General features: G+C 39.3%; 2 protein-coding genes across 2 annotated transcripts; one reads left to right on the plus strand and one right to left on the minus strand.

Annotated features, from left to right (window-relative positions):
* Window positions 1-1,182: 1,182 nt before the first annotated feature.
* On the plus strand, window positions 1,183-24,510 carry parp1 (poly (ADP-ribose) polymerase 1). Its single transcript, XM_026923396.3, has 23 exons — window positions 1,183-1,450; window positions 3,151-3,313; window positions 3,788-3,903; window positions 5,174-5,388; window positions 11,001-11,097; window positions 11,363-11,479; window positions 12,383-12,559; window positions 12,716-12,893; window positions 13,055-13,195; window positions 14,137-14,373; window positions 14,986-15,051; window positions 15,164-15,296; window positions 16,052-16,247; window positions 16,483-16,611; window positions 17,559-17,642; window positions 17,758-17,880; window positions 18,350-18,478; window positions 18,570-18,668; window positions 19,840-19,992; window positions 21,181-21,308; window positions 21,407-21,468; window positions 21,560-21,674; window positions 23,546-24,510. The coding sequence occupies exons 1-23, from the start codon at window positions 1,328-1,330 to the stop codon at window positions 23,625-23,627; spliced, it is 3,063 nt and encodes a 1,020-aa protein (XP_026779197.3). The 5' UTR covers window positions 1,183-1,327; the 3' UTR covers window positions 23,628-24,510.
* On the minus strand, window positions 5,402-9,640 carry LOC113531763 (adenosine receptor A1). The gene has a single exon (XM_053242179.1). It carries the CDS (start codon window positions 8,206-8,208, stop codon window positions 7,051-7,053), a length of 1,158 nt encoding a protein of 385 aa, XP_053098154.1. The 5' UTR covers window positions 8,209-9,640; the 3' UTR covers window positions 5,402-7,050.
* Window positions 24,511-24,531: the final 21 nt, after the last annotated feature.

Genomic DNA, 24,531 nt, shown 5'->3' on the forward strand with positions numbered 1-24,531 from the left:
GTTAGTCAAAATCCCTTAGTGTTCCATTCGAGATGATACTACCCTTCTAAAATTCATACACTAGACGGTAGAGTACATAGTGCATAGCGTAAGTGCATGGCGTACAGTATAGTACGTCCCATACTTATGAGCAGAGGCGTATCTATAGGGCAGGGAAGGCAGGCAATTGCCTGGGGCCTCGCATTCTGAGAGGGCCCCCGAGGGCTGATCATTTAAATAATCAGAAATTTTCTTCTTAAAATAATGCGCAGCAACATCTCAGCAACCCCATTTATCTCGTTTGGAGACTCGTTTATCTCGTTTGGAGACTCCTGCGCCACCCCTTCACATTTGAGTCATTCGAGCTTTAATTTCTGAAAATGAAGAGGACATAGCCTACCTATCTGGCAGCCAGAAGCGCAAGAGAAAACAGGAAGAAGAGGAAAAGACAGCAGAAGATATAATGGACAGCAGAAGATATAATGGAGATGGAGATAATGACGAATGAATGAAGGATAATTAAAGACAACAAACCCACATCTTGTAGTCCAATTTCAGTTTTATTTCACCTTATTATTTGCAAGACTGGTAATGGGTAATGGGAGGACTAGTGTTTAGGCCACAGTGCTCTTACTGCTGTGGCCTGGGTTCGATTCCCAGCCAGGGAACTGACCCCAGCCACTGGAGTTGTGTGCAACAGTGTGGTCTCAGTGCCGGTCCCAAGCCCAGATAAAATAAAACAATGATCCACTGCGCTGACCCTCAACAGGAGCAGCCGAAAGAGGAATAACAACATGGGCAAGACTGGTAAGAGTTAGCTCGAGTTAGCATGTTTTGAGTAGAGTTAGCAGTTCTTAATGTGAGCTGAAATGCAATAGATGTTAATAGGTGTTTGTTAATACATTAGTTCAAGATGGACATTTTGTTTCTTCACTAAGATTTGATTTCCTGTTTGTAAAACACACCATGAAGCTGTAAAAAATAAACACTTTATGTTCTTTTAGATGTGTTTTAAATGTACATTGTATAATTATATCTCTGGGTAACAAAAGGAAGACATAATTACAAAAAAAAAAAAAAAAAAAAAACTTTCAGAAGGGCCCCATGGTCATGGTTGAGCTCTGCTCATGGGTCTAACTTGGCGCCAAATCTATTACTCTGTGCTCGATTATTATTGGATTCTCTGTGCAGGAGTGGCGTTACTGAGTTCTGGTAGTTCGATTAGTCTGGTCTGGTATTCTGCCGCCACTGCACGCGGGCTCTGAGTCGTTTGTGATTGTTTGCCTGCGCACTTTAATCTCAATATCACGTTTAATAGCAACCTTCCTGCTGAGTTTTGTTAGACAAAATGGCGGAAACACAGGACGACAAGCTTTATAAAGCTGAGTATGCGAAAAGTGGACGCGCTTCGTGTAAGAAATGTAAAGAAAACATAGCGAAGGACTCGCTGAGGATGGCCATCATGGTGCAGGTAAAGAGCTGAAGCTAAGCTTAGCAACAACAACAACAACAACAACAGCAGCAACAACAGTGTCTTTATAACGAGGAAAAGTCCTGTGTGTTGAAACTTACTGTTAAAGCATGTTGTAACATGCTGGATTTTTACATTTAATATCCAGTAAATGTGCAGTTTTTCCTTCTAGACTGGTCTGTGTCTGGTCTGAATGAATGGCCTAGCAGAGTCCCTGCATGCCTTTAGCTAGCTAGCATCCTGTTTAAAACCAAAACAATCCAAAATAAAGCAAACCTGTGCATCTCACTGGCCATCATCCATATTATCTGCAGTATAACTACATATAAAACCAGTTTTGCAGCTAAGATTTACTGCTTTGTTTTCAGATTTTAGTGGAAATTTTCCAAAACATCCATTTGGTATAAAAATAATAATAATATCCTCACAATATCTGTAACAGGGGTGCACAAACTTTTAGCAACTCCTTTTCCAGCCTAAAACATTTCCATGGACCCATATTGTGAGCCCAGTGCTGATTTATTTAACTTATTACATACAGTATATCTATTGAAATAACACACATTTATTCATATCTGTGAAGATAATACAGATTGGACATGTATCATATTAACCGCTTTTATTTGTTTATTAAAATTTGCATTTTGATTCACTGAAATGATTTGTACTTGTTTTTTTAAAGTTATGGAGAATTAAACAACCGAACTTGTTAATTTCGAGTTAGATCATTTGTCTTAAAACTAAGAATGGAAAGAATAATGAAAAATAAATCATTGATGCATCACGATTGTCTATTCATCAGGTTTTTTTTTTTTGGTTTTTTTTTTTGCATTGCTGATTTTTTGCTGATGTTATAATCAGACTTTTATTCAAAAATGAAGTCAGGTATGCAAAATATTTCTGATAACGAGTAAATTGTCGCAGTGATTGGCGATATATCCATTACATTTATACATTATTAATGTAATATTTGTAATAAATAAATAAATAAATGGCCTCATAGTTTCTAGGTCGCTGGTTCGATCATGTGCTTGGACTAGTGTCCAAGTGTTCTCCTGCTTACTGCACAAATAACATGGTTAAACATGCCAAGAGAAAATAAATACGCTAGTAATAAATCCAATAATAAATACTAGTCAAAATGTTGGGGAACGACTTTCTGACTGTTTATTGACAGCGCAAATACGATGTGCAACATTATAGAAGATGATGAACATATAAATTTTCAGTTCTTAGTCTGTATTAATGCACTAAACGTTGCATTAGCTACGATTTTTTTAGCCAGCAGTCAGGTTTCCAGCATCCTAATCACGACACCGGGCAACATACCGGAGCTTTTACATGCGCTGTGATCTAATAAAGTCGTTTTGTCCACCGCTGAGGTGACTGGTTTAATCTTTATTCTGTGACATCCATCATCATCATCATCATCAAGTTTGTCATGTGCACAAAATCTCAGGGACAGTTGTACATTGAAATGCTTGTCGTGATGCTCAGGTACTCTACAGCTGCGCAATACAAAGCGTCTAGAGTACGTAAGATGACGATGGGGAAGGAAAAGAAGAAAGAAAAATGTACAAATGCAGTATATACACAAAATATGCAGCATGTATTAAGCACACTGGTTCATCATCATCATCATGAGCACTTTCACTTTGCACTTTTCTCTTTAAGACGTTTTGACGCTTGTTCCTTCGCAGTCGCCCATGTTTGATGGTAAAGTGCCGCACTGGCATCACTTCTCGTGCTTCTGGCTCCGCGCGGCCGTGCAGTCGACTTCAGACATCTCAGGCTTTACCGATCTCCGCTGGGAGGACCAGGAGAAAGTGAAGAAGGCCATCGAAAGCGGGGGGGCTGCTGGAGGTGAGTGTTTTGTTTGTCAGTCTTTCTGAATGCTTTTAGTCTGATATTAACCTAATGCTTGTAACTGGTAGATAAATACAGAAATGAATCGCAGAATGAACCCAGAGGTTTATACTAATGATGATACAAATATCTGCAAGTACAATAAGAGTCAGGGTGCGGTGTTTTCAATTATATGAATATATATAATATATATATGCAATTATAACAAACGTCTGCAAATATATTTTGCATAGTAGTATGCTATGATACAATAGTTGTTCATCCAAAAAAAGAAAAAGAAAAGAAGCTCATATGGTTTCACAGTTAAATTTTGGGAAACTTTGGGAAAGTGTGTACCTCTGCAAAAGCTTTTTTTTTTTTTTTTTTTTTTTTTTTTTTTTTAAAGCAATAAAAAGCAGTTTCATAATCTGTGAGTTAAACTATGAAACCAAAATGTTTTCCTGTGTGTTATAATGCCACTTGTTCTGTCAGGTAAAGCTGGCCGTAAAGGAGCAGGTAAAGGAGAGAAGTCGCTGAATGACTTTGCAGTGGAGTACGCAAAATCGAACAGGAGCACCTGCAAGGGCTGTGATCAGAAAATCGAAAAGGTACGAAACAAGTGTGTGCAACAAGTATGTAGTACATCTCAGATTGAACATATTGCAGTACACAAAAATGACAAAATACTGCATAGTACCAAAGTCCTGCTCTCGGTAGCCATCTTGGCAAGTTTCTTTCTTGGGCAGTTATTTTCAGTCCTGCAGTCAGACACCATGGAGAATGGAGAGAGACACATAAGCCAGGAATGGATTGTTGATGAAAATGAAAATGGCGTGAATAATAAATAACATTTCTGCTAGTAATTTACATCATTGACCAGTAACAGAACAGCCTCTACAGAAACAACCGGCTGTTTTAGTGGAAGAATCTGACAGGCTAGACTTTTCTGGTGACTTCTTAACAAGCAAGGTGATTGGCTCTTTTTAATAATGGGAGGGACTTTGTAAAACAGTCACCATGTCGAGCATTGCATTCTGCCCCATTCATATTTAAACCAATGAGCTATCTTTTCTTATTTCTGCTGGTAATTTACATCATTGACCAGTAACAGAACAGCCTCAAAGTATATAAGAATCTGACAGGCTAGACTTTTCTGCTAACTTCTTAACAAACATGGTGATTGGTTCTTTTTAATAAGGGGTGGGACTATGTAAAACAGTCACCATGCACCATGTTGAGCGTTGCGTCTTGCCCCATTCTTATGTAAAGCAATGAGCTATCTTTACTCATGTCTAGTTGTAATTTACACCATTGACCAGTAGCAGAACAGCCTCTACAGAAACAATCGTGTATTTAAGTGGAAGAATCTGATAGGCTAGACTTTTCTGCTGACTTCTTAAACAAGAAGGCGGTGATTGGCTCTTTTTTTTTTTTTCTTTTCCCCCCCTCTCTTCTTTTTTTTTCACCGAGGAGTGGGACTTGCGTAATACATCCACCGTGTCGAATGTTTTGTGCAGTGGGCTGTCTGTATTCAAACCATCTCTGGTGGTAATTTACATCATTGACCAGTACCACAGTCATCCATTTCAGTTTACAGTTGGTGTAGCAGCGTTGTCGCTCAGTGCGTCAAGGCATTCGGTGAAAGTTAAACCGTGGTGCGTCCTGGTGGCTCCGCCCCTTCAGCTACTCAAGAGCAATAGTCCAACATTCCACTTTATTTTTGCCGGGTCTTTATACTGTATGACGTCTCATTGAACTGCCCCACGTTTATACACAACTCGTATTAAAAGTACGCAAAATACGCCGCTTGAGACGCAGATGAAGAAGTGAATGTGAGCCATGCTGCTGAGTGTGTTCCCCGTGGTCCTTTAATTCCAGGACCAGATCCGCATATCGAAGAAAGCGGTGGACCCGGAGAAGCCTCAGCTGGGCCTGATCGACCGCTGGTACCACACGGGCTGCTTCGTGAGCCGGCGTGAGGAGCTGGTGTTCAAACCCGAGTACAGCGCGCCTCAGCTCAAAGGCTTCGCCGCTCTGCGTGCTGAGGACCAGGAGGAGCTGAAGAAGAGACTCCCTACTGTCAAGACTGAGGGGTGAGTCACAAACACTTCCATAAAAACCCGAATTTCTGATTTCAGCTCCTTCAGTCGAAATAATGAGGCATTGGCACTTTACTGTGCGTTGCTCACAACACTAAGCATAAAAAGATAAAAGTTCACAGTAGAACATTTGGGCTCAGTTTTATACGAGTATCTGTCTCTCTTGATATACTAAAAGGTTTTGAATAAATGTAATTATTTTAAATTCTCTATAGATTTTTCCAATTAAGGAAAGAATTCAGTTGAAATTTTAGTCGTTTTTGACAGATTTTTAATGAAGTCACTGTTTTTTTAGTCGGACTGCACTATATGGTATTTTCAGCGTCGTTGACTTTGTAGTGAGGAAAAATAGTGAATGTGAAACTATTTACAAGTCGGCTTGAAGTCGTCTAACTGCGTTTTTTTTTTTAAAAATTTGCTTTAATTATAGCTCTTAAAATACCCTCGCGCTGATTAGTTGACAAGAAAAGCGTTAACATTCCATTATTAAATTTGTGTTCATTTTTGGTTTTGCTCAAGTACAAAAATTTCTCAAAATATCTATTTCTTATTTGAAGATGAGTTTGTAGATGATGGATTTTTACATGAATTGTCTAAGAAATGAAAAATAGAGCTAAATATCAACACGAAAACACCAGAGTGCTAAATAAGTGCAATCATTTAAATAAAATAAGGAAAAATCTAATGTTATGGGGTTTACAATATTTTTTTACACTTTTTTGTTAGGTACGTGTGTGCTACTTAAAAAAAAAAACCTAGCATCACAAAAAAAAAATTTTTAAATTCAGCAGTTTTTATTTATTTATTTAATTTATTTATTTATTTTTTTTACAGCAACCTTATTGTGTTTGATTACTGATGAAATTACGACATGGCCTCCTCGTGATTTTTTTCCATTTTTAAGAAAACGACACAATTTTCACAATATGTAATTTATCCCGGACAAAGACATAGTGTAGTGCTTCTACTGTTTTTTTTTTTTTTTTGTGTCACTATAAAATGTTAATATTAATAAACAAATATTCAATATTTAAGCGAAAGCATCTGAATAAATTTTAAAGGAATTTGTCAGGCCTATTTCACACCGGTAGAGACTCAGGATCTTTTTTTTTTTTCTTTCTTTTTTCTTCTCTAGCTGTCCCATTGCATTGCTCTGCTTCATGCCTCAATCAGATATATTTATAAAAATGTATGTAAAATTATTATTATTATTTTTTTTTGTTTATTTATTTAGCAATTTTAGCATTTTTGCTTATTACCCGCTTTTCTTTTTTTGGGGATGTAGCGTGATGCTTCTTAGCAAGCTTGGATGTCTTGACTAATGAAACAAACAGAATTATAATTACAGTAAATTAAAAGTAAATTAAAACATAAATAATGTAGGCGTACATTTTTAACCAAAATATTTTGATATATTGTCATTGGAACATCAGCCTCTTGTGTCTCTTTAGCTCTGAGTTCAACACAGATTTTTATAGATTGGACTAGAAATGGTTTTAAAATGTAGATTATATTAAGAAAAAAAGTACAAACAGTATCCATGATTAAAAAACTAGATGTAACTTTATTAAATCTTCGCTCAGTGATACAGTTGATGAAGAGGACACTCAGTTCAGTCATTATTTGCTAAATAGATTACATGACAAAAGTGCGAGTTCAGGATTTGTGTATGGTAGCTACACGTCCATCGTCATGGTGATCCTGTCCCTCGCCGCTGCCTCGGCAGCACAGGAAGATACCTTTAAAAGCCTCCCTGAACGACTTCATCTTGTATGCGTAGAGGAAAGGGTTGACAGCCGAGTTGGCGTGCGACAGGATGATGGCGGTGAGCAGGAGGGGCAGGGGCACGTAGCATTCAGGGCACAGCAGCAGGAAGCAGTTGATGATGTGCAGCGGGATCCAGCAGACGGTGAAGAGGAAGAGCACGAGGAAGAGCGACGTGGCCGTCTTCATCTCCTTCTTGATGTTGGTGGCTCCCTCGCTGTTGGCCTGGCCTCCGCGATCCGCCGCGATCCTGCGCATCTGCTGCTTCACCGTGAGGAAGATCTGCGCGTAGATCAGGAACATGACGATGAGCGGCGTCAGCACGCACGCAAAGAAGTTGAAGTACACCATGTAGGTCATCTCCACCACGCTGACGAAGAAGCAGAAGCCGTCCCCGGGCGGAGTCTTGTGCCAGCCCATGAGCGGAACCAGGCCGATGAGGAAAGCCAGCACCCACGTGATCAGGATGACGAGCAGCGCGTTGCGTGGCGTCATGGTGCTGTGGTAGCGAAAGGGCATGAAGATGGCCACGTAGCGCTCGACAGCCACAGCTAGCAGGCTGAAGATGGAGCTCTGAGTCAGCATGATGAGCACCGACAGCATGAGCACGCACAGGTACAGGTTGTGGCGCGGGATGCCCAGGTCGGTCATGATGGCGCAGGGGATAGCCAGCGCCCCCACACACACGTCTGCCACCGCCAGCGACACCAGGAAGTAATTAGTGACCGTGTGCAGCTTCCGATTAAACCCCACAGCGGCGCACACCAGCAGGTTGCCCACAGTGGACAGGAAGGCGATGACCAGCTCCGCCGCCATGTAGGGCACGTTAATGGACGCCAGCGTTCCTGCGGGAGTCGTGGTTAAAGTGGTGAGAGTCGCGAGAGTAGAGTTAGTCTGTGGGCGTGGCTGAGTGACAGTCGACGTGGATGACGTTGTGGCATTAGTGACGGCTAGAAGGCTGCTGTTTTGATAAGAGGTGATGTTCAGGACGGTGGTGTTTAAATAAAGCAGAGCTGGTGAGAAGGTGGTGTTGGTGGCCGAGTCGTTCATTATGCACTGTAAAGAAAAAAATAGTTATTACAGAGCAGTTTTTATATGCCATAATAATTAGCAATGCATCGGCATATTGGCTGCCAAAAACAACACGTTCAGTTTTCAGCTGAGAAAATAAAAGTACCTAAAAGTTTGACTGGAACAGTTTCCATTTTTATAAAGATTTAACAGTTTACAGTTTATTACTACAGTTTAATCATGAAGGTGAGTTAGAGTTTAGTCATAAAAAGAAAGTGATTAAGTAATTATTAGTATTATTATATACATTATTGAAATCTCAATTTTCTGACTCACTTTTCAGTAATAAAAAGCAATAACAAATAAAAACATTGAAGCATCAGAGCATAATTTGAAGAATAATCTATGAATACTGAACACAGTAATGCATGTGTTGTGTAACACAGGACAGACAGTTGGCTTTAAAGTGTTATATCTCAGAGTACAATGTAGGAGACGGCGATATAACAAATATCATCTCGCAATTCTCGAAGGCAGTTCAACGATACATGACAAGCGACACGACACACAGGTTTGCTCCCAAACTGCCAGCAAAATACCAGCATTGCGTTAAAAAAAAAAACAGTTATAAATAAGAATACATTTCTAATCATTTCGTGGAGCAAATAACATTTTCAAGCAAATAACATTCTTAAGCAAATAACATTTTTATGTTAAAAATACATATAACACTAAAAAAGAGAAAGAATGTAAATTATACAATTTTAAAGATTAAGTACAGAATAACATCATGATAACTGTTTCCAGTCGATCTGTAATTATTTTTAAAAAAATTAATAAAATTTAATAAAAGGATATCAATATTCATGATATTTCAGAAAAGCATATTGTTGCGTAATTTATTGATGTTATATCGTGATACCAGCCCTAGTGCAATGACAAAAATATGGCTTTGTTCACACAGCAGAGTGGATCCGATTTTGATTTTTTTAAACATTTGTCCGTGCTGCAATGTACCACTGACCCAATCTGATCACCAAATCTTAGTTTGGACTGTTTCACAAAAAAAAAAAAAAAAATTGGCTAGCTAGACGAGGCTAGTTTGATTCGAGTTTTCTCTGTTCAGGAGGTTTAGTTTTTATTATTTAGTGCAAGGCATTGATTATATTAATTTCACCTGTAATATATTGACAAGCAGCATGAACATGACATTGTGACATTTCTAATTTGTTAAAAACAGCCTACACAGGCATTTTGTGTAAATCTGACACTACTTAGCTAAAGTGACACGTTCAGAATCAGGACCTAGTGTTACTAAGAAACACCATGATCTTCAATTTCTGCAAGTGTCACGTGATAAACATGATGAGTGAAAAGTCACAGCTTTTTCCACGTTGTTTCACCCCTTTTTCTTCCATAGACTCGCTAAGCTTCGTGTGTGTGTGTGTGTGTGTGTGTGTGTGTGTGTGTGTGTGTGATGGCTTCCTGAGTGCAGAGTATTGAATCGAATCAAGATCACTATTTATTTATTTATTTATTTTTTTTGCAGCGCTAGTCTCATGTAGAGAAATAAAAATTTTAACAAGTTTGATGCTTAATACAAAAGTGATGTGAATCCGAACAAAAACAAATTTTTGTGTGGTTCACATGGCAGAAAATCAAAACAGATCTGGCAGAAAAAACTGTGTGTACGAGTGTAGCCTATACACACACACACCCACACACACACACACACCAGTTTTAAGATGATTTACTCCAGAGTGTTAGCTGTACTTACGCGATCACTGTTGTTTCTGTGTCACAGAAACTTCCCCAGAAGAAACATGCGTCACTGCAGCATTTCTCTACGCTTGTGCTGTATCATTTCTACACTCCATTACACTGAGAAATATCCTTTCTACATCTGCGTCTCTGGCACTCTATAGCTCAGTCATCTAACCTGCATGTGTGTGTGTGTGTGTATATGTTTAGGGGTTTATATAAGACTCGCTGGTTCCTTTGTTTGTGTGGTTTTTTTCCACCGCCGGGGCGTCTGTGCTCCTCGGGTGCCCGTCTGTATATCCGTGGAGTCATTAGTGACCTGTCTGAGGGGTGATAAGTAGGGTAAGATGATAGATTGGGACGTCCCATAGGAGGCTCGTCTATAGAAAGATGATTTAATTAGACAGTAATGTCCATCAGAAAGCTGCCCGCGGGTCAGGAGAGCATGTTCAGACCTGAGCGCTGAGCTACTAATGAGCTCCACTGATAAATGTACATGCTCACGTTGTCTTATTAAAGTTTTCAAATTGAACTCGGACTTAAATGACCTATATAAAATATAAAAACTTTTTATTTAACGTAATTTCTTGTTGAAGTCCTTGATCCTACCTGCGTGAAGCTGAACAAAATGAGTCCTTGATTTGGGCGATATGATGTCGATATAGGTGTTTTTCTGAGATGTCACGGATATCATGATACATTTTTATAATAATTTTTTTTTTATTACAAACTGACAGGAGGCATCTGATGTCGTGTTAAAATCTTGTAGAAACTGTAAAATGTAAAAATTGTTCACAGACTTTAAATGATTTTTTTTTTTTTTCTTTTCCAGTGTTAAATATTTGTATTATTATTATTATTTTTTTTTTAATGTAAAAAAAACAAAACAAAAAAAACATGAAACTAAATGCATGTGATCACTATATATATCAAAGGTATACTGAACCTGTCCCCCTATAAATAAATAAATAAATAGATAAATAGCCTGGATACATAATGTGTTTGTCCTGGACTATTGATGTGTCTGAATTGTGTTTTTTTTTTTTTCTTTTTCTTCGTTCCTTATTTAGGAAAAGGAAAGCCGACTGTGTTGATGGAGACGGAGTTTCTAAGAAGCAGAAGAAAGAGGAGGAAGAGGAGAAAAAACAACTGGAGATGAGGCTGAAGGTCTGAACTTGAGATGAGAGTTGACAATATTTGTTTACTCAGACTCATTTTTTTTTTTTTTTTTAAATAATGTTTTGCCTCGTGTATAAGTGTCCTCCCAGGTTGCATGACACACACGCCTGAACAACAAAAGGTTTCCTGATTTTAATTTGTTTGCCTGAACAAATTAAATCCTGTTTTATTGTTCATACATTAGCGTTTTCCTAAATCCTGTGTGGCTTATTCATGTTTTCCACTTTCTCTACTGTTTTTTGGTTGATTACAGGAGCAGAGCCAGTTGATTTGGGGAATTAAAGACAAACTGAAGAAATACTGTTCGACCAACGACATGAAGGAGCTTCTGATCGCTAACAGCCAGGACGTTCCCTCAGGAGAATCCAATGTAAGATCTGAAAGAAAGAAAAAAAAGATTTAGGCCATTTATTCTTCTGACTTGTTGACATGCTTTTAAGGGATGTATTAATGAGGGGAAACTCCAGAGCTACAAGATTCAGTCAGTGGTTTTTTTTTCCTCTCTCTAAACAGCGGATACATGCACAGATAAATATACACACATGCAGAAGAACAAGGACATGAGAGAAAATATTAAACTTTTATTAAAGTCATATGGAGTCACTTTAATGCCAGATATCTGGGAGTGTTTTTCAGAGACGTGCTGCTCAGTGCTGCTCATTTCTCTCTGGATCTGTTTATACACATGCTCAAGTGTATAATAAGTAATGAATAACCCATTCTGTGTCATGCTGTTATAGGAAAATAATCAAAGACTAGGTGGTGTGATGAAGCGGCGTTACTGTTACCACCTTGATGTTGATTATTTTTCAGTTTTCTGGGAGTGATTTATTCCTTTTGTACCACAGCAATGTCACATTCCTTTTAAAAGTAAATAAGGTGGAAATACTTTTTATACCTGTATTGTTACATTTAATGTTAGGGATCATCCACGAAACAAGTCACTTCCTGTTATCACATACGTTATAGCAACTATATACAGTTGTCTCCCCAAATATCTTTTTTAATTAATAAAAGCCAAAATTTCTAACTGATTGGTCTAAATTAATTCTTGATTCTGACGCTCTGGTGTAAGGAAGACTATCAGATTAACGGTTTTACTGAAAATAACTAATGATTACCTAAACATTGAGGAATGGATTTAATCTAGTATGAAGAATTTGGTAATCAGATAATTATCATATTTTTACTGTGCACGTGTAACACTTTGGTTTTCCCAAGAACTGCTTTGAGATCATGATCATGCTGATTTGTGAACCGGTGCGATCAACAGATCTTGGACCGTCTGTCAGACTGCATGGCTTTCGGGTCGTTGAAGCCCTGCGAGACGTGTCAGGGTCAGCTCGTGTTCAAGGGCGACGCCTACTACTGCACAGGAGACATCTCTGCCTGGACAAAGTGTGTGTTCAAGACTCAGACCCCCAACCGTAAAGACTGGGTCACTCCGAAGGTCAGTTCCTGTTTACAACGTATAGATTTTCATGCTTTTGTGCAAAGAAAATGTTTTGTATTAAACTAGATGAACATACATGCAGGTTCCGCTTAGTAATTGCTGTTACATTGCTCTGATTTCGTTCTTTGTATTTTTTTTATTTATTTTTTTAAGGAGTTTCATGAAATTCCCTTCCTGAAGAAGTTTAAGTTTAAGCGTCAGGACCGTGTTTTCCCCAAAGAGCCTCCTGCTGCTCCTGCATCGTCCACGGCCGCTTCAGCTTCCGCCTCGGCTGCTTCCGGCACCTCCAGCTCCAGTTTTCCCACCGAGCTCCCTACAGAAGTGCCCACAGGTCAGTCTCACCTATTTCAAGCACTAACTGTGTTGTGAGAATCGGTGCACTCAAAAGCTCTTCAGAATTGTGTCAGGGTGACCTCAGACAGATTTCTGTCCCAGTGTAAACACCTACGGTGCCTCTCTGTTACCAGCTGAACATTATTTGGGTCTCTGCAGATAAGCCTCTGACCGGGCTGAAGGTGCTGGCCGTGGGGAAGCTGAAGAAGAACAAGGACGAGCTGAAGGCTGCTGTGGAGGAGCTGGGAGGAAAAATCACCAGCACTGTTAATAAAGCCACATTCTGCCTCAGCTCCAGGAGTGAGTGATTGTATAAGTGTGTGTGTGTGTGTGAGAGAGAGAATCGATAAGCCAGGAATTTTCAAACCTTTCCCATCCACATTTATTTGTGCACCAGTTGTCCTGCTAAAATGCCAATTAAAAATAATCATAATTAGCATCACATTACCTAGGATATGAAGCTAGTGGGTGCAAGTGTTGCGGATGCAGAAGATAGGGATAGGTGGAGAGTGATGATTCGCTGTGGCGACCCCTGAAGGGAAAAGCCGAAAGAAGAAGAAGATGATGATCACAGTACCTAAAAAAAACAAAAACAAAAAAAAAAAAAAAACTGCAGCACTGTTGCATTCAGGATGCTGATTGGTCAAAAGGTGTTTGTTAATTTTCCATAACAGCAGCTCTGACAGTAGTGCAGCTGCAAATCATAGCTTTATATACGTGTCTAATAATAAACAAATTAAAAAAAAAAAAAAAAAAAAAAACGTGTTATTTCAGATGGAAAATTGTAGAATCCTTTACATGGTGATAGGAGTTTTTTTTTTTTTTTTCTTTTTTTTTATCTCCATTGTCAGTGCTTTGTATTAGTCAAAGCTATAACTTTGTTTTTGTGTGGGCGATTTCCCGGTAACATGACAAGATGTGGTGTTTTTTCTTTTCTCTTTTTTTTCTTTTTTTATATTATATTTTTTATATACTTTTTTTAAATTTATTTTTATATATGGATGTGCTGTTATAGGAAAGTAATCAGCTTCGGGGTGGTAACAGTTACTCCGCTTCATCACACCACTCCACCGCTGATTATTTTCCTACAACAGCACCACTCCCTTTTTTAAGTTTTTGCTTAAACCGAGATTCCTGTCTTCTGTAAACTCTGTGAAGGATATATGTGTGTGTGTGTGTGTGTGTGTGTGTGTGTGAAAGATGGCTCTCTCAGAAGTCATGTTTCTCATGTTGTATTTCAGAGGAAGTTGAAAAGATGAGTAAGAAGATGGAGGAGGTGAGGGACGCCGGCGTGCGTGTCGTTGCTGAAGACTTCCTGACTGACATTAAGTCTTCAGGCAAGGCACTTCGAGAGCTCATCTCCCTGCACGGCATCTCGCCGTGGGGCGCCGAGGTCAAACTCGAGGCCCAGGCTTTATCAGCGGCCGCAAAATCCAGCGGAGCCTCCAAGAGCTCAGGGAAAGGCAAAGAGGACGAGGGTTAGAGCCATGGTTTCATTTCTCACACGTCTCACGTTAGACTATAATGTTTAGAGTGTCACTGAACTTCCAGGGCATCATTTGTATCTTAAATACGTACATTCGAAGTTAAAATGCATTGGAATATGAATGAGCCTGTAATGTTCTTGTGCCACAGACATGAGCAGTATGTGTTTATATCAACTAAGATCCAAATTGTGAAAATAATCAGCTTCTAAAGCGCCTTTTCACCATTTAGTTGTCATTTAGTTCAGCTCCCTGCGAACTTTTATGGAGTTTTGTGGGTGTGGCTAAATATAAATTAGCTGTACTGTGGATATAAGCAAAACTTTTGTAAGAAATTATTATTATTATTTTTTTGGCCACAAAAACATTTACACACAACTTTACCAAATGATCGATAAATAATTGATAAATAAATTTTAAATGTTTAGTTAAAAAATTTGCATATAATTTTAAATGACATGAATTTAGTTGGAGCCCGTTTTTTCCTTCATCAAGTGACACAAGGGTCAGAAAAAAAAATTATGTTTTGTCTGTAAATGGTTTTGTCTGTAAATTTGAATAATAGCTAAAACATATTTGTTTATTTTTGGTCATTTGGTTTCTCAGGTGGCAGCAAGTCGAAGAAGATGAAGCTCACGGTTAAAGGTGGAGCAGCAGTTGATCCAGACTCAGGTTATACACATAATCTCTCTCCTTCCTAGTTTTCTTTACACTTGATTCTGGTCATTTCTTTTCGAAGTGTTTTGCTGTATCCTGGTTTAAATAACGCATTGCTGTTGCTCAGGTCTGGAGGACTGCGCTCATGTGCTGGATCAGAACGGGAAGATCTACAGCGCTACACTGGGGCTGGTGGACATCGTCCGGGGAACAAACTCCTACTACAAACTCCAGCTTCTGGAGGACGACGTCCAGAAACGGTGAGGGACAGCACTGGGTGTGTCTCACCATCTGATCTGTCTGTGCTTGTGTTTTCTCTGTCTAATCCAGTTATTTACTACTGTAGCGCTTCTCCAATGGTCAGCTCTACAGCACATCTGTTTCCAGGGCTGTACTGTGAAAGTAGGAGGAGTTTCACTGGAAGGGAACAGGCAGTAAAATACCACTCAAAAAAAACAGTCATGTCTCATAAGATTAACATGCTCTCTCTCTCTCTCTCTCGAATGACTTATTAAACACGAGACACTGCAGTTGGTTTTTATGGCAGCGCACATGCCCAAGCTCGAGGGTGCCAATACTTTTCATGCCAATGCAAAGCCGTTGGAGTGCAATCTTTACCAGTCTACATTATTAAAACAAGGAGCTAAGAAGCAGTGCATCTAAAGGCTGAACCTCAAATGCCTTTCTACACTCACTAAGTAGGACGCTGCGCTCCGTTATGGTATATCCTTTGTAGGGCGCAAGCAAAGCGAACAGGAAGCCGCTTGGGATTTGTTCGTGTAAGATCAAGCTAAATAAAAGGAAGAAAATGTTACTCTGGGTAAATAAATGAGAAAAAAAACTGTTGAGTTTGTTAATAACTAGGTTAGAAGGTTAACCAAATTGATCAGGTGTACTCGATCACGGCTTGCTTGGCGAAGAAAATAGTCACAGCGTGGTGGATTATGGGTAATTTGTCTGCTTTCTTAGTGGAAATGAGTGCATTTTATTGTGTGGTGGTGTCTCTTGCTCTCAGGTACTGGGTGTTCAGGTCCTGGGGTCGAGTAGGAACCACGATCGGAGGAAACAAACTGGAGAAGTTTTATGACAAGAACTCGGCCATGGATAACTTCCGCAGTGTGTATGAGGAAAAGACGGGCAACTCCTGGACCTCGAGCAGCTTCACCAAATATCCCAACAAATTTTATCCTCTGGAGATTGATTATGGGCAGGTACGAGTGTCATGTTTGTGTGTGCTTTTCGGTGTCTCTTTGGAACATTTTGTGTGTAATTTTTTTCCTGATGTCCATTTGTGGTACATTGATCAAGTGTAAAAGCTCTTTCCAAAGCCGTGTGTGTAGGAATTCCTGTGAGTTTATAGTTTAATCTTTTAAATTCTCTCTCTTTCTCTCTCTCTGTGTGTGTGTGTGTGTTTGTGTGTGTGTGTATGTGTGTGTGTGTGTGCAGGATGAAGAAGCGGTGAAGAAGCTGACAGCCAGCAGCGGCACAAAGTCTAAACTCGCCAAACCAGTACAAGAGCTCATCCGCATGATCTTCGACGTGGAGAGCATGAAGAAAGCCATGGTGGAGTTTGAGGTGTGTGACTCGAGTGAGAGATCAAAGAAAAACTTTATTTATAACATCTTCAGCACCAGTTTGTTAGTCAGTTGATTACTTCATTCTATTGGGAGGAGAAATGTGTCTCTCTCTCTATCTCTCACTTTCACTGTGTGTCTCTCTCTCTCTCCTTCAATGTGTCTGGCTCTTTCTTTGTCTCATTCTCGCTCTCCGTCTCTCACTCTTGGGCTCTTTTTTTCTTTTGCTGTTTCTGTTTGACTGTCTCTCTCACTTTCACTGTGTCTCTCTCTCTCTCTATTTGTCTCTTTCTCTCTGTCTCTCACTGTCTTTTTTTTTCTGTTTGTCTCTCTTTTTTTTTGTCTTTTGCTCTCTTTCAATTTCTGTCTGTCTTTGTCTCTTTCTCTCTGTCTTTGTCTCTTTTTCTGTCTTTTGCTCTCTTTCCTTTTCTTTCTGTCTTTGTCTCTTTCTCTCTCTCTCTCTCTCTCTCTCTTTTTCTCTGTCTTTGTCTTTCAATGTCTTTTTCCTGTTTTGTCTTTTTCTCTGGGTCTTTCTCTGTTTCTTTTTCTGTTTCTTTTTCTATCTGTCTTTCACTCTTTTCTGTCTGTCTTTGTCTCTCTCTCTATCTTCCTCAATCTGTCTGTCTCTCTCTCTTTCTCTCTTTTTTCCTCTTTATGTCTCACCATCTTTTTTTCCCTCTCTCTCTCTCTCTCTCTCTCTCTTTTTGTCTCCCTGTTTCACTGTCTCTCTCACTCACTGTCTTCTTTCCTCTGGCCATCTCAGTGTCTCTCTCTCTCTCTCTCTCTCTCTCTCTCTCTCTTTGTCTCCCTGTTTCACTGTCTCTCTCACTCACTGTCTTCTTTCCTCTGGCCATCTCAGTGTCTCTCTCTCCCTCTCTCTCTGAGTTAGATTAACAGAATCAGCTGTGTTTATATTGACTCTGTGTGAATGTAACTCTTTTCTAACAGATCGACCTGCAGAAGATGCCTCTGGGGAAACTGAGTAAGAGACAGATTCAGAGTGCATACGCTCTCCTCACTGAGGTCCAGCAGGTCAGTGTGAACATTTCAGACAGTCTGGCAAATTAGACGACGCTACTGAGACTGTGATGTTGCAAAAATGCTCTGTCGGCATTATCCTGCATCGTTCTGTCTGTCTCCGCGCCAGGCTGTGTCTGATAACGCTTCAGAGGCTCTGATTCTGGACCTGTCCAATCGTTTCTACACTCTGATTCCGCACGACTTCGGCATGAAGAAACCTCCGCTGCTGAGTAACCTGGACTACATTCAGGTGAGACGCGGGAAATGTTGAAGTCTTGATCCAGGATTCCTGTAATCACTTGTGTATAAAAGGGCTGGAAAATAGGCACGGCATATTGAAAGGGTGAAGTATAAGTATTAAACGTATTACTAATAAAAAAGATCTTAATTATTTTCTTAATAAAGTAATTGGATAGGAATTACATAATCTCCACAGCATCTCAGTATGGTCATAGTTGCAGTTCAGCGGTAAGTATGAAAAGGAATTAAATCTGTTTTGTAAAAAATGAAGGCCCTAATTGAAAATGCAGAGTTTTCAGTGGAATTCAAAGGCGTTGTGTCTGTATAATACACATTCAGCAGAACCTTATGTTTTGTGGAACGTTAATAAAAGTGTTTCTAAAAGCTAACAAACCCCAAGTGATCTGATTAGAGAATTCATCATCGCTGTGGTGTATAATTTTAATAAACAAAACCACGACTATTTCTCGCTCACGCAGGCTAAAGTGCAGATGCTGGACAACCTGCTGGACATCGAGGTGGCGTACAGTCTCCTGCGCGGCGGAGCCGAGGACAACAAGAAAGACCCGATTGACATCAATTACGAGAAACTCAAAACTAAGATTGAGGTTTGCTTCCTGCTTTCTGCATTAAAATCCCTTCGCCGTAGCGTGGGATTCTAGTTGTGTAATGATGCCGATGTTGATGACTTGTGTGCAGGTGGTGGATAAGTCATCAGAAGAAGCTCAGATTATTCAACAGTATGTGAAGAACACACACGCCGCAACACATAACACCTACACACTCGAAGTAGAAGAGGTAAGAGGAGGTCTACAATGTAGTGTTTACATTTTTACACACAGATATTTGTATTAAAATACAGTATGTCGCAAATGTAGTACATACACATGTTGTATTACCCTCATATGCTGCAGCACAGTAATAAGTATTTTTATATATTATGCTTTAAAGAGCAATTTTTTCTGTTGTCACATCATTGTATACACACATCGTCTGCATTACTGTGTTATTTATTTGCTGGTGTATAGAGATGTGTGTTTTGGTTGTTCACAGCTCAAATGTTTGAGCGAGTCCATTCATTCCTGTGGTTTAACATAAAGTCTGTTGGGTTTGAAAAAGCTTAAAGGAAGAAATTTTGCTCTTGGGCTGTTGTATAACACATAATGTGTTGTAAATTCTTTATTTTTGCTTTACACGTGTCTAAATGTGAGGCGATGGAGTGCTGGGGGAAAAAAAAACGTTAGTGTTAAACGTATTTTAAATGTTAATAGCTGATGCCTCTTTAACCTGTGCATGGATAGCCGTTTTCGTGCGCACTAAACATTGTGTAGTTAATGAACATTTATTTGGCAAGTTTATAGTAATCTGACAGTTTGCGTGACATATTTCCTCACGTGTAGTAGGAAAGCACTGGAATGAAGCTCCTGGCTCCAAAAAATGAAGAACATCCTGGCCGGTGTGAAATGAAAAGCTTGGCCTGCACAATAAATAAATAAATAAAGATTATGGTTCTTTATCTGTTCATTAATTACTGGTGTTTGGCCGTGGTCTTCAGTTGATGTTGAATGCGTTTGAGTGAGTTTTACTTGACATTCTGCGCCGAAGCACCACGATCAGGGAAAGAAAAAAAAAAAGAAAGAAAAATCAGTTTAGGTTGTAGCTTTGTAGGGGTTCAACCACCAAAGGATGTAGTCATCTATAGGGGTGGGGTTAAATTCAATTAACAGTTGCTCAGACGCCGCTAAACATGCTAGCTGTAAACAGACGTCTGATGATGGTCTGATTTCGGATGTAATCTGACACGAATTGGGCGGCGCTATTTGCAGATGGTGCTTGGACCCCTCAGATCAACACTAACAATAACTCCAGCGCTCCAGTGAGAAAGAGGCTATAGCTTTAACTGTATCACCAATCAGCACTAAACACAGCACTATCAGCATCCTGATAACATGATATTGTGTCTATTCAGATCTTTAAGATTGACAGAGAAGGTGAGTACCAGCGTTACCGGCCCTTCAAAGATTTACCCAACCGCCAGCTCCTGTGGCACGGCTCACGCGCAACCAACTACGCTGGCATCCTGTCTCAGGGTCTGCGCATCGCCCCGCCCGAGGCTCCTGTGGTACGTATCGGTTCTTTCCAGTGACAGTGACTAGTGCTGATGTGCACATGATCACACATAACAGCCGCAGGAATGTTAATGGAGAACTCAACATGATACACAGAATAACAGCCGCAGGAATGTTAATGGAGAACTCAAGCGTGTCGGTAGCATACGCGTGATTACCAGAGACAAAAATTTCAACATGTTTCTCCGTACTAAGAAAAGAACCGAACTCAGTGATACATGGAAATCTAGGGGCAGATAGTGAGCTCTGTAAATAAACATTGAGAGAAAGTCTTTGTAGAGCTGGTTTCCTGAAGGTTTTGTCATGTGCATGCACCAAAGTACCCATCGCTGCAGAACCGGAAGTCCAGGGGTGGAGTTGGACCTGATCTGGCTCCTCCTATTTGGGCGGATTTGAACCATAAGTCCAGGGTATGGAGACAGCTTGGTGCATTTCAGGCTGGATAAGTGTGTTTTTGTTCTTTAATCTCACCAGGGTTACGCTTATAGGAGGAGTTGCATCAGGTCCAGCTCCACCCCCTGGACTTTTGGTTCTGCAGCAAGGACTCTTTCCCATAATGAAAACTTAAGCTACTTTTTCACATGCACTTTACAAAGGAATTCAGTGCTAATGAATTAGAAAAGTGTTAACGTTAACCAATATTTAAAACTGCTTTCACATGGCCTGTATTGGTTAAAATAGCTTGCTCTCTGTATTAGATTTATCATCAGTGATGCAGATGAAATAATCATTGGTGTAACTCTGGTGATGAAGAGGGTGCTATAGCTGTTGCTGTAGCTTTGGAGACAGAAAATCAAGAGAACTTGAGCTGCTTGTGTGACTTGATTGTATGCAGCCACAGCTGACGTACTGGTGAACTTTCTAAAAACAGACCTTATAATTAGTTAGATTTATTGACCTGATGGCTTGGATACTGAAAAAGCAGTTGATGTAACGCCGCTGTGACTAAAAACGCACTTATTAAATACTTTCTATAGGATTGCATAAAAAAATGTGCATTGGCGGTTAAGGGAAAAAAACAGAAAATATTTTCCCCTCAGTACACGGAAATGTCCATTTTTAGAGATTACACTGAAAAACGGCGCAAATGGAAATGAGTGATTGCAGGTGACATATGTTTTATTGGTGAACTCCATTTTAAGGCCCATGTCTGTGTTGTTTCTTTCCCATGTGCACTATAGACAGGTTATATGTTTGGTAAAGGTATATACTTTGCTGACATGGTGTCTAAGAGTGCAAACTACTGCCACACGTCCCAAGCGGATCCCACAGGCCTCATTCTGTTAGGAGAAGTCGCTCTCGGCAACATGTAAGTCATTTCCATTTCCATTTCTCTTATTACTGTGTGTACTGTGTGTGGTTCAGCTTTTATAATGAGAATGTTGTGTGTGTGTGTTCGTATTAAAGGCATGAACTTAAAAAGGCTTCACACATCACAAAACTACCGAAAGGGAAACACAGCGTGAAGGGTAAGACCTCGGGTTTTAATCCTGAATGAGTTATTTAAATAAAAAGTGCACAGAATTTGTAAATAAAATGTCTCTGATTTGCTATTCATAGGTTTGGGAAGGACCGCCCCCGATCCCGGTGCTACTGTCTCTCTGAACGGAGTGGACGTGCCGCTGGGCAAAGGCATCAACACCAACATCGATGACACGAGTCTGCTTTACAACGAGTATCCTTTCCACAGTGGTCTGGTTATTCAGGGGTTTTTCCACATCAGAGGGTTTTGTTTTTTCTCAGCTTGTTCTGTGTAACATGCAGCTTGTCAAAGGGAACGCTGACACAGGACAGAGGCACGTTTTTACTCCATTTTTTAAGATTATTAAAAAAGAAAAAATATAAAGTATGCTTGCATTACTGAAGCTGTTAGTGCAAATAATAAGGACATGTAGTCTTGTTTTGATGATATCATTTTCCAAAAGGTTTTTTTGGTGTATAAATTTATTCATTCATACGAAAGTATACATATGTATGTACGTATTTCCATTCTGTAAATGAGTGCATCTTCTAATTTTTGAGATCTACACTTCGGTATTTGCACTAGCACAACCTCATTTATGCATTTTATGCAATTTATATTTTTCCTTTCTTCTGATCTTTAACATTTTAACTAATTGGTGGAAACAAAACTCTGAAAAGGTTTTAAAATCATCTGGGAACAAGGCTTGAAATTATCTGGATTTTTAAAATTTATTTATTTAATTATTTAATTATTTTACAAGAGAAGGGCAGGAATTCATCCTTTTTATTTACCGTATACTCATGTTTTGAACTTCTCGTTAAGGCTGAACGATATGATTATTATATCAGTAATTACGTAACTATTCATCACAATAATGCAGTTAGTTTAGAGATGCAATAGTTGCATTGCACTTTGTCATTTTTAATCAGTAAACATGATTTTTTTTAATATCATTTTTACTTGAATTTTTATAGACACTGTCATGCCTCCTAAAAAAAAAAGGGATTGTTTTGATGCTAAACCATCTATTATATATAAGCCAACACATTACTGGTGCCTCTGTCAATTAATTTTAATAATTAGCATTTGACTATAATCTAAAGCCTCTGTGTGTAATTTTAATACTGACTGCAAAAGATTGAATAATGTTGTTTTGTCCAGTCAAGAGATTTCTGGACGATTCGAGGTGGGCGGGACTATAATCGGTAGAGGTGACGTCAAGGCTACTAAAGTACCAGTCAGAATTAACCGTCTGCTTACATCAACTCCACTTTTACCCCAACCACAGAAACTAAAGTGACTTCTTTCCTGCTCTCTTGGACGCTTTGTGCCTGAGCGTGAGCACAACTACACATAATTAGAGTTTTTGCCGTTTTTCTATGCGATGTTTTACTGTAGGGATAGGGATGTTTTTGAGAGAATTACCAGCCGAATCAGAGAATGTTTAAAGTATAAATCCTGCCAAATCAAAGTTACAATAAAATACCCAAAAAACTTCAATTCTACCAAGAAATCCAAGTCAACAATTAATTCATCAATCAGGATGATTCCGAAAAAAAGTCTGTCATCAGATGTGCAAGCGAAGTGCACTTTTGTGCACTTTTTTTCCAAAAACATCCTGTTTCTTTGAAAACGTTTGGACCTATGATGAATAAAAGCCCATATTGAACATCAGCCAGTGAATCAGCTCAGCATAAACACAACTGATGGTTCATTAATTGCAGACAAAAATTAAGATCATGATTCTTTTTGTGCAGCCTCAGCCTAGGCGTACAAACTAATGTGCATCATAAATAGCTGCGTGTCATTTTTTTGTGATACGATGTGCGTATATTATTGTGATTATATTGCTACACGTTGTAATGGGATATGCCTTGCAATATATTAAAACAAACTAGGTAAAGATTTATTTGAGTACATTTGAAAGAAAACGTATGCAACCGCTGTCATGGTCAGAGTGATGAGGGTTGACTAACGATCTTCTGCATTTCTTTCAAATACAAGGTCTAAAATAGCAAGACTTTAGTTTTGTGTCTGTGCCCCACTTCCTGGTGATTTCGCCTTGACTTCCTTTCCTCCAGGTATATTGTGTACGATGTTGCTCAGGTGAATCTGAAATACCTTCTGAAAGTTCGCTTCAATTATCAGACGTCCCTCTGGTGAGAGACGCGTTCCTGCAACCCTGATCTCCACACCACCATCAGTTCCTGATGAAGCCCCGATCTTCTCCACAGCACCGTCAGCTAACTGCAATACAGCCATCAAGACCGCGGAGCCACTGAGATCCTGTCGCTTATTCACTTCTGTCGGTTCCTCTGCTTTAGTGTCCAGCGTGGGACAAATAAAACAAGTTCTCTTACACTGTAAATAGTCTATTACAGTAAATGCTCTCTGTGCAACTTGTATTGTCATTTCTATTAAAGAGATGTACAGCTGTGGGATTTGATCTAATGGAGGTATTTCAAGGGATTATGGAGATTTCTTGGATTTCTCCTACCAACAGTATTAGGTGGAACAGTCTTCCATTAGTTTTGTAGACTTTTTTTTTTTTTTTTTCCCTCATATTTGGGCAAGTTATCTTGAAATCTTTTGTCATTGCAAAGTCTGATCCTTGTACGCTTTGTTTTCTTTAGCGAAAACAGACCAACATACTGTACAGTTTTAGTAACGAATGGTTTTCTTGCACATTAGACGGTTGATTGCTTAAACAAATGGCTAAGTGGAGCTTTTACTAGGATTTCTAGTATTAGGGCTTTTAGGAACAACAAAAAATAAATGTGTACGCTTTCTGTGTACCTCACCGATTTTTTTCTTTCTTTCTGGCTATACTAAGGTGTAACGTTAAGGTAAAATTGGTTCATTTTCAAACAGAAGTTGGGTGTTGGAGTTAATTGAAATAAGAAATTGTGTTTTCTTTGTAAAGCAACACCTTGTCAGGATGTCACTGATTGACTGTAAGATGGTTAAACCCTTCATATGCTTTGCTTTGGTTTTTTTTATATATATAATTTGGAAATCTGAATAAAAGCAGTTCTTTGGCCCATCATTTTGTTTGGACCTCATTTGT

This window comes from Pangasianodon hypophthalmus, chromosome 19, assembly GCF_027358585.1.
Source record: "Pangasianodon hypophthalmus isolate fPanHyp1 chromosome 19, fPanHyp1.pri, whole genome shotgun sequence".
NCBI lineage: Eukaryota > Metazoa > Chordata > Actinopteri > Siluriformes > Pangasiidae > Pangasianodon > Pangasianodon hypophthalmus.

Excerpts from the sequence above, each read along its gene's own strand:
- LOC113531763 (XM_053242179.1), bottom strand. The coding sequence starts at position 8,208 with ATGAACGACTCGGCCACCAACACCACCTTCTCACCAGCTCTGCTTTAT.
- parp1 (XM_026923396.3), top strand. The coding sequence starts at position 1,328 with ATGGCGGAAACACAGGACGACAAGCTTTATAAAGCTGAGTATGCGAAA. Across the intron at positions 15,297-16,051 it reads GAGGACGACGTCCAGAAACG|GTACTGGGTGTTCAGGTCCT; the intron begins GTGAGGGACAGC and ends TCTTGCTCTCAG. Across the intron at positions 16,248-16,482 it reads TGGAGATTGATTATGGGCAG|GATGAAGAAGCGGTGAAGAA; the intron begins GTACGAGTGTCA and ends GTGTGTGTGCAG.